The sequence below is a fragment of the Salvia splendens genome, chromosome 21 (genome assembly GCF_004379255.2).
Source record: "Salvia splendens isolate huo1 chromosome 21, SspV2, whole genome shotgun sequence".
Classification (NCBI taxonomy): domain Eukaryota; kingdom Viridiplantae; phylum Streptophyta; class Magnoliopsida; order Lamiales; family Lamiaceae; genus Salvia; species Salvia splendens.
In genome coordinates, this window is record NC_056052.1 from 3,296,644 (window position 1) to 3,312,886 (window position 16,243).

Genomic DNA, 16,243 nt, shown 5'->3' on the forward strand with positions numbered 1-16,243 from the left:
GTACTCACCGATTCCTTTGTCGCAATAGGTGATGGTCTTGGTTTGGCATCGATCAATTTCGATCCAAACCCCGTGCAGGGTTCTCCAGTAGGTTTCCAGATCCATGTCCCCTTGGACGATCCGGCTTGCCTTGTCTTCCAAATCGTATATCATATACGAATCTGATGTGCTTTGGTACGTCACGGCCAAGCTCTCCCAAATCGCTTTCGCACTTTGATGATGTGCGAAATCTCCGACGATCTCGATTTCCATATTGTCCACGATCTACGAGAAGACAACTAAATCGGTCTCCTCCCACTCCAAATACTCCTTATCGGTTGGTTTTGGGGGTTCTGGCACTCCGGTGATATGCCTTAATGCCCTTCTGCTCCCAATGGCAACTCGCATCAGTCGAGCCCATAGTGGATAATTTCTTCCGTTTAGCTTGAATGCTACTGTAACATTCTTGCTTGCCTTGAGTTTGAGTTCGATGGATTTAACGTCTTCTTCTTCTGACATTTTCAGGTCTCGGTGGTCCTCTGCCTTCTAGCCAGGACAAGGTATATGGCTATGATGAATCTATATTCTGAGCCTCTGCTCTGACACTATGTTGAAGGGAGAGTTTATATTCATTCTTGTATAATCACAATGAGAAGAGGTACACGCCTAAATAGGCAGAGGATATTTTACATATGGTAAGATATTAACATGATTCACCCTAGCTATAAATCAGAAAAGAATAATTGTAATTGATCTCGTGATCTTCACATATCTTCCGTGATTTCTTCTAACAAGTATTCTTTTAGGAGTCCTAGTTGAAATATTTCACAAATGATAATAAATCCCATATACCACTAACATTTTTTTCCACTCACATTTTATTATAAAACTAATATATAAAAGTATTATACATATTTCACTATTTTTTTCACCAACCCTCCTTCACTTTTCTTAAAACTCGTGACGAACTTAAATAGGACTCCTAAAGTGGGACGACGAGAATAGTTAAAATGCTCGAGTCTTAAGAAAGGTGAACTTCAGAAAACAAAGTAAGCAAAAACGCAAACTATAAGGAAACAAATACAACCCCCAAACACAGCAGGTAGGAAAAAGTCAAAAATCCAACAAGATTAAAAGGTGCTCGCCGCTCGGAACCATTGCTGGAAGCTTACCCATTGGCTTAGTCTTTCTTCACGACCATTTCCTAATTTCCTGTATATAATCAAGATATACAAAAGGGTCAGTAAATTTAGTCCACTTTGATAGCATAATAAAAATCCATAGAGTTTCATCATATATCAATTGGTGAAAAGAGGACTAACCATAAGACTTATATAGTTGTTTCAGTTATTTCTTTTCACTGATCTAGGATATTGTTAGGTTTATTTATATTTCAATTGCCAACCTTCTCCCTTAAACATTTCAAGGTGAGTTGTGTGGAAGGTTGGACTTTTTTCTAATTGTGTTGGATTATCCCTTTATTGGATTGATCCAAATTTAAAGTCTTGATATTCAAATTACAAGTTGTTAATCCAGTCAAATTTAAAAATTTGATGACTCCATCCAAAATGGACTAAACCCACACCGTTTTCATTTGTTCAGGATGCAATAATTCAAAAGATAATGTTTTTTTATTAAAATCATAAAATCGTCATATATTAAGGACTATAAATGACCTTTAGTCTAATTTAAATTGTTATAGAGTTAGAGAATAATATGTAGATAAATACGGAGTATATAACTATTTTTGATCGAAAGTTTTGTTAGCATTACATAAAAAGAAAAAAAAAGGACAAAAATGAGTGAGGTCCAGGCACTGAGGCAAAAGCGTAAGCTAGACTTGTCATTAATTACGTACAACGATAGCTCTAAACTACAATAAAAAGTGGACAATATATACATGGAGTATTTTTTTAAAAAAATTCTAACACTCCAATATCTGATTTCTTAAAATTCAATACTTTATTAGTACACGTAAGTACTAAATTTAGATGAAACTTACAAATCAGGACACACTTTATATAGATAAATAATTTATGAATTTTTAAAGGGTTTAGCTATTAAATACATTTACTCCACGAGTTAATCTTTTAACACATACACTAAAAGAAGATCACATTAATTCAAAGAAATTAAATTAAGGGAAGTAGGGTTAGGTTTGTGCTTATAGGCAATAGTCAAATTATAAAAAATAATTGAAAACTGTAATTAATTAATTCAAACGAAATTTTCTACCTAGTGCAGACCAAATTACAATAATAGCATACAAATTGCGATTAATGTTAAATATGGAGTGGTGATCTATCTAGATAGGATGGATATGATCCACAAATTTGTAGATTTGTGTAGCTTGCTTTGTTGGGCAAAGCAGCTCAATAATTCTCAACTTTTTTTTATTGGCATAACTAGCTTTATTAATTTTACCATTCAATTGCTTCTCTCTCAAAAACAAATCCTACAATTGTGAAAATTGTAGTAGCCACCTAAATGCCTACCATTCTTAGCATGGGATCAAAACTTTAATTTCAAAGTTGTAAAGTCAAAACTCAATTTGTTTGTTTTGATACTCAATGTTGGTAGTGACGTGTACGAAGTTTTTGATAGAATAGATTGGTCGAAGCAAAGAAACAAATTACTAGTAACTAAGATGGATAATTACCTTGCTAGAGCATCCCCAAGAGGGAAAGGTACGTTGAGAAAGTATATTAAAAAGGAAATAGGGTAAATTAAAAAGGCAAACAAAAATTACTAACGTTTTACCTTTTCTATCAAGAAGAGGTAAAGATACATTCTCAAAATGAAAGAATGTATAATACCTCATTAAATACACTTTCCATTGGAGCATGAAATTTTACTTTCCCTTGGAGATGGCAGTTATTCATCTTTACCTCATTAAATACACTTTCTCAAAATGGCAGTTATTCATCTTTACCTCACCATTTATCCTTTCCCTTGGAGATGCTCTTAGTGAATAATTAAATCTACATTTATTTTTTGGCTTTAGATGATTTAGTATTTATATGATGGAGCTTAAATAAACTTTCAGATCCCACGAAATTTCATATCAATTAGACAACAATGTAATTAGATCTTTAGCCCAAATATTTCCACAAAATTAAGCAATGATTTTACTACAGATAAATATAATCACATTACCTATTTATCACATACACAACTCTAGGTAGTGTGCTTGTTTGAGTAAAAGCTAGATACATATTGTACTCTACCTAAGTAAGACTAGAAGCATGGGGAAAAAGGTATATTCAATTTTTTTAGAATATGATATATTATGCACCTAGCTAAGTAGATTGTAATTCTATTCGATTGATCTTATAGTAGTTTTCAAATCAATTAAATAAGTTATTTACTATATATTGTGTATAGTATAACAGGTAGGTGAGCAGATAAAATCTTTTCCTTTCCGTAATTGGTTATTGATTATATGACTCAAGATTATCATCACATATATATTATTCTACACATATAAAATGCACTATGATATACATGATAAATTGTTGTATAAAGCATGATTTTTAAAGCATGTGTGCTACGAAAAAAATATGCAAATTGACTTTAAAAATATCAACCCAAGCAAAATTGGCTCAAAAAATACAGTTGATTTATGAAACCCATGTAGTAGTTATTAATATTTCGATACAGAAAAAGAAGTGGATTCGATACATAGTAACGACCTATATATAACATTGGTATTTTGTGTAATTATTTTATGAGAAAATTAAATAAATATGTGGGGGTCCAACTGTTCAAATGTTTTTAATATGCACAGATAAATGTCTGAATCATAGGCAACATACGCAGGTCGGCGGAAATCCGTATAAATTACTCTCTTTTAATTTAAGACATGTAAAATAATGAAAAAAAAATTGAATGTGATTTTTATATTTTTATATTTTTATAATAAAATTAATGTGAGTGAGATAAGTTAATGAGATATTAATTCAGTTATAATTAAAAATAATAATATAAAGATAAAATATTTTATTGAAGATATTTATTGGTAACAAATTGTGATATATGGTAGACAGAAGGAATACTATTTTTTTTATGGTTTAAATTCATAGAGATCAACTGCTTAAATGACCTATGTACCCCTCAGTGTTAAATAACCACAATAATCAATTCCTTAATTTAAATTAATAATTCTTAATTGGTTCCCTCAAAATCACTTAAAACCCTAATTATGAAAATAATTGACGAAAAGTTTTAACCATTTTAGAAGTCACCGTTCTTGGAACAATGATGAGTAAATAAGTTTGCATAATTGAGCACTGTTGATTAATTTTCGTGTTTATATTTAATCACCGTAAATTATGTTGTTTTTTGAATTTTTTTTGTGCGTTTGAAATGAAACATGGCTCTTAATTGTCCTTGCTGCGAGTGATTTAAGTCTGAAAAGAAAAAAAGAACAATGAAAAACAAACAATAATGGAGCTTATACTTGTATGAATTAATGTTATGGGAAGAATAATTAGTGATATTTATTGATGTATCACTCCACCAAATTTTCAAAATTTCCATTATCACACCACACTTGTCTGCGTTTTAGTAATAGTATAAAAAACACTTATTTGGTAGCAATTAATTCTGACGATTAATCGTGAAAAAAATGAACGTTAGTAACATACATTAATTCGTTCAATTCAAAAAACTACAAACGTCAAAATTTGAACGTTGGTAATTTAAAATTTTAATTTTTATTAGAGATCTTGATCTTAACTAGAATCAAGCCAGATTATCTCCCATTCTCCCTGTAAATATTTGAAGCATTCAATCTATTTGTTGCTCCACATTTTCTTCATTAATTCATTTCATTTTTTATTTGATGGATCTTGGTTACTTCTTTAAATTGTTTTGGAATCATGGATTTTGTCGGTGTTTATAGTTTTAGTCTTTTAGAGCTTTGTTGGTTTGATGACATTCGCTTAGCACATAGTACTATAATTCATAACAAATATGTTTTGGAATAAAAATTATTTCCTTATTTTCTTGCAATTTTTGTTTGGTAAGTTTGTATGAATTGACTGGATTTATTTTAGCTTACCAAATTTGTGCGCAAGGATTTGATAAGCACAGTATGATTTATGAATATGCTAAATTGATACTCCCTCCGTCCACGAATAGGAGTCTCATTTCTTTTCGGCACGAGTTTTAAGAAATATTAAGAAAAGTGAGTGGAAGAAAGTTAGTTGAATATGAGTCACACTTGTATATATACATTAATTTTAAATGATATGTGAGTGGAATGAGTTAGTGGAATGTAGAGCCTTATTTTCATTTATCGTAATTATTGACCGGGACTCCTATTCGCAGACAGACGAAAATTATAAAAACAGGACTCCTATTCGCGGACAGAGGGAGTACTACCAAACTTGGATATTATGAATTCAGACGGTGCATATCTAACAAATGCAAGTTGATATGTATTAGTATTAATTTATACTTTGCACACAAAACTCGGGTTTATAATAAATTTGGTATTAGTTGGTTGATTTCGTATCATAATTATTAGGTTAGTGGGTCTTATATATCTACTACTCTATCTGTCCTATTAAAAATGAAACATTTTCTAAAATAAAATAATATTATCTCTATTTTTTAATCTTTCTTACGTTACTCTCTTTTTATTAAGTTACAAAACAACACTACATAAAATTTCATGGTGAAATCCAAATATTTCATATTTTTTGGGAAGAAGAAAGTATGAACGAGTTAAATTCGATTTAGAATAAATTGACTGAATTTATACAAAAACTATCATGGTTGGTAACATTGAAATTTGAAATGAATTGACCGATTCTATAGCAAGATTACTAGGTTTGCAAGTATGGTAAGCCCGATACAATATTAACTGAGTTCATATCATGATGAAGCATATTACACTATATATATTTAAACTAACGGAACATCTCTAATAAATTGAGATAATTTTTAAATACTACTTGAAAGATTAATAAAAATACGTATTCGAGGAAACTCTGAGTCAAGTAATGAAATTGCCTTTATTTAAAGAAAGAGGTCAAAAGTGTAATCCCCTTACTCCATCACAAAAAAGGACCAAACAAAATAATTTCCAACACTTATTATCAACATAAAAAATAAATAATTAAAATCGCTCGAATACGATTCATTTAGTGTGTCACACTCGCATATTAATATTCAAACAGGACCAAAAATAAAAATTACTAGCTCTCAAAAAACATAACTTCAATTTTTTTAAAAAAAGAGAGAATAATATAAGATGCAATTAATTAGATAAAAATGAAAATAATTAGAAGGAGAGTGTACAGACATAAAGCAGCGGGTTTCACGGACGAGGTTGCAAAAGCTGTTTTACCGACACGTGGCATCACTACCAGCCGTAGATTCTCATGCAGATGCACACCATCTTTAGATCACTCCGAGTTGATGATGAAGACACTATTTAGCTCTTGAGAGAGAGAAACAGAGTCAAAGATAGAAAAAAAAAAGAAAAACAAAATTGGTGGTGGCAGAAAGAAAACAAAAAAAAAAAGAAAGCAGTTGCTTTTGGGAAGGCCATGGCGGCGTGGCAGAGCTGTAATTCTGCGTCTTTAATGCAAAATTGAAGAAGCCGATTTATCATCAATCGCCTCCCTCCTCTCTTCAAAAATCTACAAACCCCTCTTTTTTGTCTCTCCCTCTCTCTCTCATAAAACGCCATCCATTCCAATTCCATAAAATTAAAATCCTCTCTCTAAAGAGCTTATTGTTATGTTATGCCGTCTTGTTTAATTTCTCCACATGCAAAAACTCGGCAGCGGTACGATTGTGTCTGATTCGGCCAGAAATCAGAAGCAGTCTGCCTCAAAACCCACATTTCTACACTCCCCAAAACAGCAACAATTAAAGCGTGCTGCTTCCTTATCAAGGCTATGGATGCTCCTCACTCCCAATTAACCACCGCAAAAGCAACATCGACAACATCATGGCCGGCTTTTTCTCACTAGGCGCCACCACCCGCCCCGATCAACAAACCACCACCACCACCACCACCACCACCAACAATAATCCAGAAAACTGGTTTTTATTCCGAAATGAAGAGGTTCCTTCTTACAAGGGTTTCGAGCTCTGGCAGCCCCAGCCCTCGAATCCCCTGCAGCAAGCGGAGAATTTCCTGCAGCGGGAGGCGGTGAGCAGTCACCCGCTGCAGGATCTGTACGCTTCTGCGGGGGGACTGGCGGTGGGGCCCAGCCAGCAATCGCCGAGATCGGGGTTTCTGATGATGAGGAGCGGCGGGGGAGGAGGGATCAGCTGCCAGGACTGCGGGAATCAGGCGAAGAAGGACTGCTCGCACATGAGATGTAGGACCTGTTGCAAGAGCCGAGGGTTTCAGTGCCAGACTCATGTGAAAAGCACCTGGGTTCCCGCTGCCAAGCGAAGAGAGCGACAGCTGCAACATCAACAACAACAGCAGAGTGGTGAGAGGGAGAGGGAGAGGGAGAGCTCCAAGCGCCACCGGGAGTCTCCCAGTCCACTTGTGTGCACTCGCATCCCCTCGACCACCACCACTGGTAATAGAGAAAAACTCACTCAGAAATCAGAGATTAAAAAAAAAAAAACTGTCTAAGCGTCGTGTCAAATAATGCAATTGCGTGTAGCTAAGAATCCGACTCCGTTTCACAAAATCACATCATTTTTCTCTCTACTTTTTTCCAATCCATCACTGTTTTCGGGTATTCCTGACATAAGATTGACGCGAAATCAACCTCTTTCTCTCTCTATACGTGTATTTGTACGCTCAATTTGAAATTTTTGATGAATTAGGGTTGGAATTGGGGAATTTCCCATCGGAAGTGAGCGCGGAGGCGGTTTTCCGGTGCGTGAGAGTGAGCGCAATGGACGACGCGGAGGAGCAATTCGCGTACCAAACCGCCGTCAACATCTCCGGCCATGTCTTCAAGGGAATTCTCTACGATCAAGGCGGAGAAAGCCAGTACATCGCCGGAGAGACCTCCTCCGACGCTTCCGCCGCTCATCAACACCTCAATTTGATCACCGTTTCTTCCGCCACCGCCACGTCAGCCCCAATCACCACCACCTCCGCCGCCGCAGCAGCTCCTTTCCTCGATCCTTCTTTATTTCAGCCGCCAGTTAACAACAGCTTCGTCGCCGGTACGCAATTCTTCCCACGACCCCCAAGATCTTGAGAAATTTCCACCACATTTAATCCTCTCTCTCTATCTCTATCTCTATCATAGTGTGTTTGTTGAAAGGGGAAATTATTGTACTAGAGAGACAAAAAGAAGCAGGAAACGAGGGGATTGTGTTTGATTTTTAGTTCATATTTCGATGCACATCTTCAAATTCTATCTATCTTCTTCTTCCATTTCAATTTACCATAAAAAAATTGTTCCTATTTTTCGCTCTAAACAAGGGCTTGTCGTTGTTTCCTTTTCTGTTTATTTCTATAATACTATTATTTTCTCCTCAGATTACGCCTTGTTTTTGCTTGTTTGAATTATGGATCTGACTAATATATGTATATATCCAGCCATGCAATAATTATTTTATTAATATTTGAAAATTTGTGACAAAACATGTGATTTTGGGGGGTCTTAATTTGACATGAATGTTGTAAGCAGAAAAAGCTTTCTTTGCGTATAGACATGCATGTCTGACGCAGCTTCAGGTGCATTGAGAAAAGAAAAATCTCGAGGGTTAATGTTTTTTGGGAATTACAGTATATATTTATATATGTGTGTGTGTGACTGTGTGTGTAGTGCAATAGATTTTGTGCTTTCTGCAGTTTTTTTGTTCAGAATGTGTCTGCCCTAGTATATGTTAGTACTACTCCCTTCTTTACATTTGTCTTATCTCATCTCACTAATATAAAAATAGTATTCCTAAGTTGAGATTTCTGATACAGGCAGAAATATTCTCCTTTTTGGTCATCATATATAGATTTTCACCCTTGTCAATTTTTTCTAATTGAGACTTACCAAATATTAATGGAGCATGCATAAATGTCATGAGCTGTGGTAGAATTATTATAGTAGTAGTATTGAATTCATTTAGGAGAGTAGTCGGTTTTGCTTGGTACAAGGCTATTAGAATGAGAGTATCGGCAATTGAGCACGCACTATATCGTGCTCAAATAGCGTTCCCCGTGTTGGGTGGAATTTCTCTATCAACTTAGATACAAAACCATCGTAGCCAATGCACAATTGTTGCAAAAGTTAAGCTTCAATAGTTTGTATCTAGGTTGTCGGGCAAGATCATAGACTTCAGACGTATACCCTAGCTACTAATCTTCGTATATTTTAATTGTGTTATTTTCGTTGTTTTAGTGGTTGTGAATAGTATTATTGAAGAGCACGTACGTAATATAGTGCACTAGTGCTCTAGAGTTGTTGATGCCTTAAAAAGATGATGAAATTACAATCCTGTCCAGTCTTAGAAATAGTTAGCTAGATATATGTCTTATGATTTGGAAAGAAGCCTAACAAATTTTGAAAGAATATGTAGTAAATTGGTAATTCAACAGCTCATCACATTCTCATTAATGGTTGTTAGGCACCTCTATTTTTTTCCCATGTGCCCATTCTCCTTCTTTCTCAGTTCTTGGCGAAATTAAGGTTGGAATTTAAGTTTGTCTGTTTCCATAAAATGTAGGCTAAAACAGTCGTCTCATGATCTTATTGCATTCTTTACTGGCTGTCTAGAATTCATGTTGGGAAAAATAATTGAAGAATATTATATAATGTGACATAAGTTCTGTTAGTTTGAAGTTTGAATTGAAATGAGGCAGATTGAGAAACAGCATGCATTTAGGGTCAAATGATTACACAAGGTTTTTAATAGACTTCATTTCAGAAACTGATAGTTCATTTTTTTTCCGTTGGGTCTTGGGAAAATAATTTACTTGAAGAATGCAAATATTAATTATAGCAATATGTATAATGCAACTATGTTTCAAATAATATTTTTATTTTTATATTTAAAATAATCATACAGTGACGTTGCGAATTCATTTATGTGAACTATATATATCTACAATTATATGTATGAGACTGTAAGTAGTTGTGGAGTGTATCTTTGTTCTTTGGAGAAATATTTATAAATAACTATCGACCTACTACTTAGAGGATAACGCTTCACCAACTGAATTGTGTTTCATTGTCCCCGATTACTATACTTTTATCCCTGAATATGAGTCATTTGTTTGCACATAAATAAATTTTACTTAATTAACTAAATTAGGTTGTATAAATAATGTTTCTTCTCGTGATGCAACATTCTCGCATGAATGTTTTGAAATTCGTGAAAAATAATGATTCAATTAGTAATTGTAAACGGCTGGATTTAATGGAGCAAGGGTGATTATTAATTCTAAGTCTCGCTAAAGACTTAGTTCTCCTTTAATCCACACCCTCTATACATCGACATACAAGTATAACAACAAAATGACATCATTATAAGTTAAATTATAGATTTACTATAAAAGTTCATGATCAAATGAAACAACAAAATGACATCTTTTATGCGTTTAAATATCGATTGGAAAATCGCTAGCTAGATCAAAATTCTGCAATAAGATATTGTTCGTATTTGATTAGATATATGCATATATATAATGAAAATGTAGATCATGATATAGATCGTGTCCTCCCCATGTATGCATGTAGGGGGTTTACTCTACAAAATTGTGGTGGGCCTCACATTTTTGGAAGAACCTATGAATTTTATTTCGAGAAAGAAAAAGAGAAAAAGAAAGAAAGATTCGACAGAAAGTATTCTTATAACTTCATATATATAGATTAAGAGGATAGAAAGAATCTCAATAAAGTGACTTTTGTATGTATAATAATCTCGATAATTTAATGTCATTACAATTCGTTTTTTTCACTAATCATCCTCTTTAACAAAAAGTTGTGTATATCTTGTGATTTAGTTGCAAACGAAATTGCTATTTTTTTAGTTAGTACTATTGATCGAAAATTATACCCCAATTTAGGGAAAACAGCCATCTTATATTATTTGTCTTGGAATGTTCAAAAATCGAAAGAAATAAGCATGTAGCACACGTCAAATTCTCATATATCAATCAATATGATTTCGTAGTTTATCAAGAACATTAGGGTTGCTTTGCGTTAGTAATTATACATGTTAACAAATTCTTGGAAGTTTCCCTAGTTAGCAAAAGGCTTTTCTAATGGTTCACCATGATTTATCGACGATCTCACTATAATTTTTAAATGTATTTCATCATGTTTCACTTTAGGAGACATGATATTCAATTAGCTAGATAGGGATGATATAATGCTATAACATGCGTTCATTTAAATATAATACTAACAAATACCATGGTTTTTCTTTTTGTAAAAAAGGGAGTTTTGAAAATTTTGTTTTGCCTCTTTTTTTTATAAAAGCTGGAGGAGAGAGAATTCAAGATCAAACCCTAGCCTGTTATTTTATAAAGATAAAGACAAAATATATTAAAATAAGTTACTAAGTTGTAGTACTATTAATTAAGTGAAGGCTAACTTGTTGGGGCTGAGACCAAATACAGTTACATGCTTCATCATATAGTATAAAATAGTAGTACTGGTTTTTTTATATATAAGTACAATAATAACTTCTTTGTTAAGAATGCTTCATATATTTACTTAATTCAATATCTTTTTATAATGATTTCATGTATATATTATGATAGTGATTTCTTTATGACAATCATATAGTATTATACAAAAAAATACCATTAAGTCAATAAATAGGTCCACATCTACCATCCAAGGCCCAATTATTTTAAGATAGTCCTTAATTAACCTCTCACATGTGATGGAACGTCATAAATTAAAATAATGCCAATCGACTTCCTATTTTTGGGGTGTATCCACGATGCAGTTTGAGTAGGTATATTAAAAATTATATAATTAATCATTAAATTATCTTGTAATCAATATAAGATAAATCATTAGTAAAGCCACACAACATTAACTTGAAGAAGTAGAAGATAAGAATCATTAGGGGGTGGGGAAACGGTCGGTTCGGTTCGAACCGAACCGATTAGTCGGTTAATCGACTCCCTTTTTTTCCAATTACGAGAACCGTAACCGAACCTTTAGTCGGTTCGGTTCCTTGAGGAACCGATCGGTCCTAACCGACCGGTTCTTTGGTTCCACCGAAGGAGAGAGCATCGGCGTGGAGAGTTGGACAGCAGCCACGTCGAAGAGAGCAGCGGTGTGGAGAGAGCACCAGTCTCGTTGTCGCCGGCGTGAGAGAGAGCAGTAGCCTCTCGTTGCATCGTCGGAGAGAGCAACGCAGCGAAGAGAAAGCAGCAACCTCGTCGTCGCCAGCATGGGAGAGAGCAGCGGTGCCAGTGTGCTACGAGAATTTAGATGAGAGAGCTCACGAGATGTTTGAATTGACTTCATTGCAAACACTAGGTAATTTTTTCATGGAATATAAGTCGATGTACCTATATCAATATGAGAATTTTAAGTTATTTGCTAATGATCCATATTTATCTAATACGTTGAAGTTCCAATTTTAATAAACAAAGTAGCTGTCAAGAGATTGGTTATTGAATCAGAGAGATGATTTGTGTTTTCTCTTGTTTGAAATGCATACAAATTATAGGGATATAGAGTTTGGTTTCTATCACAACATTGTTTTTTTAAACTTGAAAGGTGTAGGGTTTAAGAAATTAAAATGAATCTACAAAAAATTAAAATTAAACTCACTAATCGGTTCTTCAGTTCTAACCTTTCGATTCTCGGTTAGAACCGAGAACTGCCTAAATCCTAAATTTATTAACTGGGACCGAACCTTAACTTAACCGAGAACCGAAAAAATAAGGTTCGGTTCTCGGTTAACCAAGAACCGAGAACCGTTTCCCCACCCCTAAGAATCATTATTAATCTTTAAAAAAATAATTTATACATGCAAGTATATACAAATAAGTATAGGATAATGACCAAAAAGTTTATAAACATTTAGCCAAATTTGATTATAGAAATGTTTGATAAATATTGCAATAATGATCATATTTGGATTTATACTAGCAAAATAGACATGCCTCGGATTTCTCAAATGAAAAATTATCATTGCATGATTTTTTTTCAAGATCATTAACTTGTTTCCTTGAAAAGAAATAGATCATCTTACAATATCTTTCTAGTTGTCGGGAGATTTTTTGCATGTCTCAAATTAAAATTAATTCATTTTATTACAATTAACTCTATTATATCTAATACCCTCTCAACTACGTGGAGTGGCCGTAATTATTTGGTAAATGAAATAAATGTTTGTAGGAGGTGAATTAGGGTTTGACCTTTTTATATGAGGAATGACTATAAAACAAAGTTTCTCAAAGTGAATATTTGTTTGTTTTGGTAGTTCCTTAGCATGTTTTTGTCAAGAAAAGAATGGAATGCCCACTAAGTGTTGTGGTAGTGGTAACATATTGCCGAAAGTTAGGGAATGATGTGATTAAAATTACTTGCTTTACCGATGACTATCCCTTCAATCCGTACATAATGCTTTATTTTTTGTAATTTCATACTTTATCCGTTTTATTATTCATTATATCACATTATTCGGATGACATGTTAGCTCGCGACAAGAGGTCATTGGTTCGATTGCCTTTTTTTTGGTATGTAACAATGTATTTCGGGCTATTTCCACAATATCAAAATTACGTACACGGTATCTTATGACTATTCATCTCATCTCGTATTATATACTATCATTATTATCTTGTCCAATGCACTAATTGAACTAAATATGTTCGAATGTTCAATATTCATCAGTAACTTTATAAGTGTATAATAAATATAGTGATGATAAACAATCAAACCAAATTTTATACAACCAAAATAAGGTTATATTAATAATTTGATATATTAATTATATATTAAAATAATAAATATAGTAAGTGGACAAGTTAAAAAGACTTATTAGCCTTTAACCTCATTTTTTATTTTTATATTTGAATTTCCTTTCTATTATTTTTAAAATTTGAATTAAAGTATGCACTAATTATGGTTCCAAAAAAGTAAAAAAATTATACACAAATCATAAATATATGACCACAATATTATGTACTTTTCATGTACTATATATACATCCATATATTTTAATTAAATACATAAATAAACCTATTTTTTTAAATAAATAAATTTTTGGTCGTACAAAATTTGGTCACTTAGATTTGTTTTAATAAATACTCCCTCCGTCCCAGATTAAGAGTCACTTTTTGCCATAAAAGTCCGTCTCAGTTTAAGAGTCACATTTAGAATTTTCCATATTTGGTCATACAATTTTACCCCATTCTTCATCAAAATTACATAAAAATGCCATTCTCTACATTAAAATAAACCAAAATAAAAATCAAACATTTAATTACACACTCTACCATCTCACTTCATTTATTACACACTCCAAAAAGTCAAAAGGGACCCACCTTCAACCAACTCACTTAATTAATTACACACTCTACCATCTCACTTCATTTATTACACACTTCAACTATTTCTTAAAACCCGAGCCATAACAATAAGTGACTCCTAATCCGGGACGGAGGGAGCAATAGTACAAAATATTACTCTCTCCGTCTCACACTACTCGCACCTTTCCTTTTGGGCACGGAGATTAAGGAATGAGTGATAGACAGATTCAACAATTACGGCTGTAGGTATAAATTGTTACTAAAAATAGAAAGAGTGCAAATAACTTGAGACGCCTAGAAAGGAAATAAGTATAAGTAGTGCGGGACGGAGGGAGTATAACTATAGATCTCAAGTATGATGACGCATGACTTGAGTCTCATCTCAATTTACAAACTGAAAATCCAAACATGGATAGAGAATCATGAATTATCATATATGGCAGGAAAAGTAGTGTCTATGATCATCAATCTAATGATTTCTATAATGAAATATCTTGTTATATTATGTATTGTCATTGCAAAAGTATTTTCTTGGATCCAAGATTTCTCGAGCAACAAAAAGGAGGCACCTCGTATTCGTAAACTCCGCTACTATTCGTTCTTGGTTGCGTAAAATATTAAATCTACGAAATTATTGAATATAATATTAAATCTACTTCCCTTTAGCTTTGTTGTTGCTTTCTGCTTTTTGTCTTTTTGCTGTATCTTAGGGTTAAAAACTGCGCTGGAATAAAGTATTTTATACAATAATCAAATTAAAGTAGTGATTGGTCGCCCTAATTTTTATGAAGATTGATTATTGATTGATGGTGAATTGGATACACCATACATGGAAATGTTATGTGGCCACATTATGGCCGGCCATAATAGGATATTTTGGTCAATATACATACCAAACAATTAATAAAATCATAAAGTTATTCATATATTCTGATTTAAAAGGAGTTATAGATATCAAACAATTAAATTATAAAATATAAATCAATAAATTAAAGTTTAAAAAAAACTGAGTGGATATCTAACATAAGAAACGAAAATGAGCTACATATTCAAAGTTCCAAGATGATTTGACGACTTAGTCTTTTATGTGTATTATTTCGGGACAAAGGGTAAATTATTCTTAGATAATTGTTACCGTATATATGCCCTACATTCCTATGTTTCTTGGGTCGATTTTAGGATTGAATTGTACATATATATATATATCTATCTAAAGTTGAGTTTTTATTAGAACAATTTTGTTTGATTTCCGTTTAAACTAAAGTGTGTCGACTTAAAGCTCTCAATTAGTACTACTTCTAAGTGGGAGGTGACGAATTCAAATTTGACCCTCAAATCTTGTAGTAATAGAAACAATGACATATGTGAGATAATGAGAATAAAAGGTTCATCTGGGTTCACCGTGCATAAATTGATGTAAAAGCCAAATTAGCTATAGCATCATTTTGGTCTGATAGCTAATCTGGCTTGAAATGAAGATGTCGGTGAACAAAACTACCATACATTTTTAGTTTCGAGTTAAAACAAAACTACCAAACGAAAAGCTTCGAATTAAGAGGTCTTCATATGCACCACCAAACATTAACCCAAGATGAAAATCTTAGCACACCAAGATAACACATCACGATTTTAATCTAGTCATGACTTATGTTGCCTCGACTATCGAATGGGTGACTAACACCCCACGACTTTAAACTATTTTGATGGTCAAGATAGGACTTTAGTCCCAAACAACTCGTGACAATACATCGGCTAATCCATAGACGTATGTGGTGGTCAATTTTTAAAAAATATCACGTTTAATACTTTTAAAATAATAATTCATCCATGTGGATT

At 33.1% G+C, this 16,243-nt stretch overlaps 1 protein-coding gene across 1 annotated transcript; it reads left to right on the forward strand.

Moving 5' to 3' along the window:
* The first annotated feature begins 6,281 nt into the window (after window positions 1-6,281).
* LOC121783796 (protein EXPRESSION OF TERPENOIDS 1-like) lies at window positions 6,282-8,448 on the forward strand. The gene is made up of 2 exons (XM_042181978.1): window positions 6,282-7,529; window positions 7,783-8,448. Exons 1-2 carry the CDS (start codon window positions 6,944-6,946, stop codon window positions 8,163-8,165), a joined length of 969 nt encoding a protein of 322 aa, XP_042037912.1. The 5' UTR covers window positions 6,282-6,943; the 3' UTR covers window positions 8,166-8,448.
* The last annotated feature ends 7,795 nt before the right edge of the window (window positions 8,449-16,243 follow it).

Excerpts from the sequence above, each read along its gene's own strand:
- LOC121783796 (XM_042181978.1), top strand. The coding sequence starts at position 6,944 with ATGGCCGGCTTTTTCTCACTAGGCGCCACCACCCGCCCCGATCAACAA. Across the intron at positions 7,530-7,782 it reads CCCCTCGACCACCACCACTG|GGTTGGAATTGGGGAATTTC; the intron begins GTAATAGAGAAA and ends TTGATGAATTAG.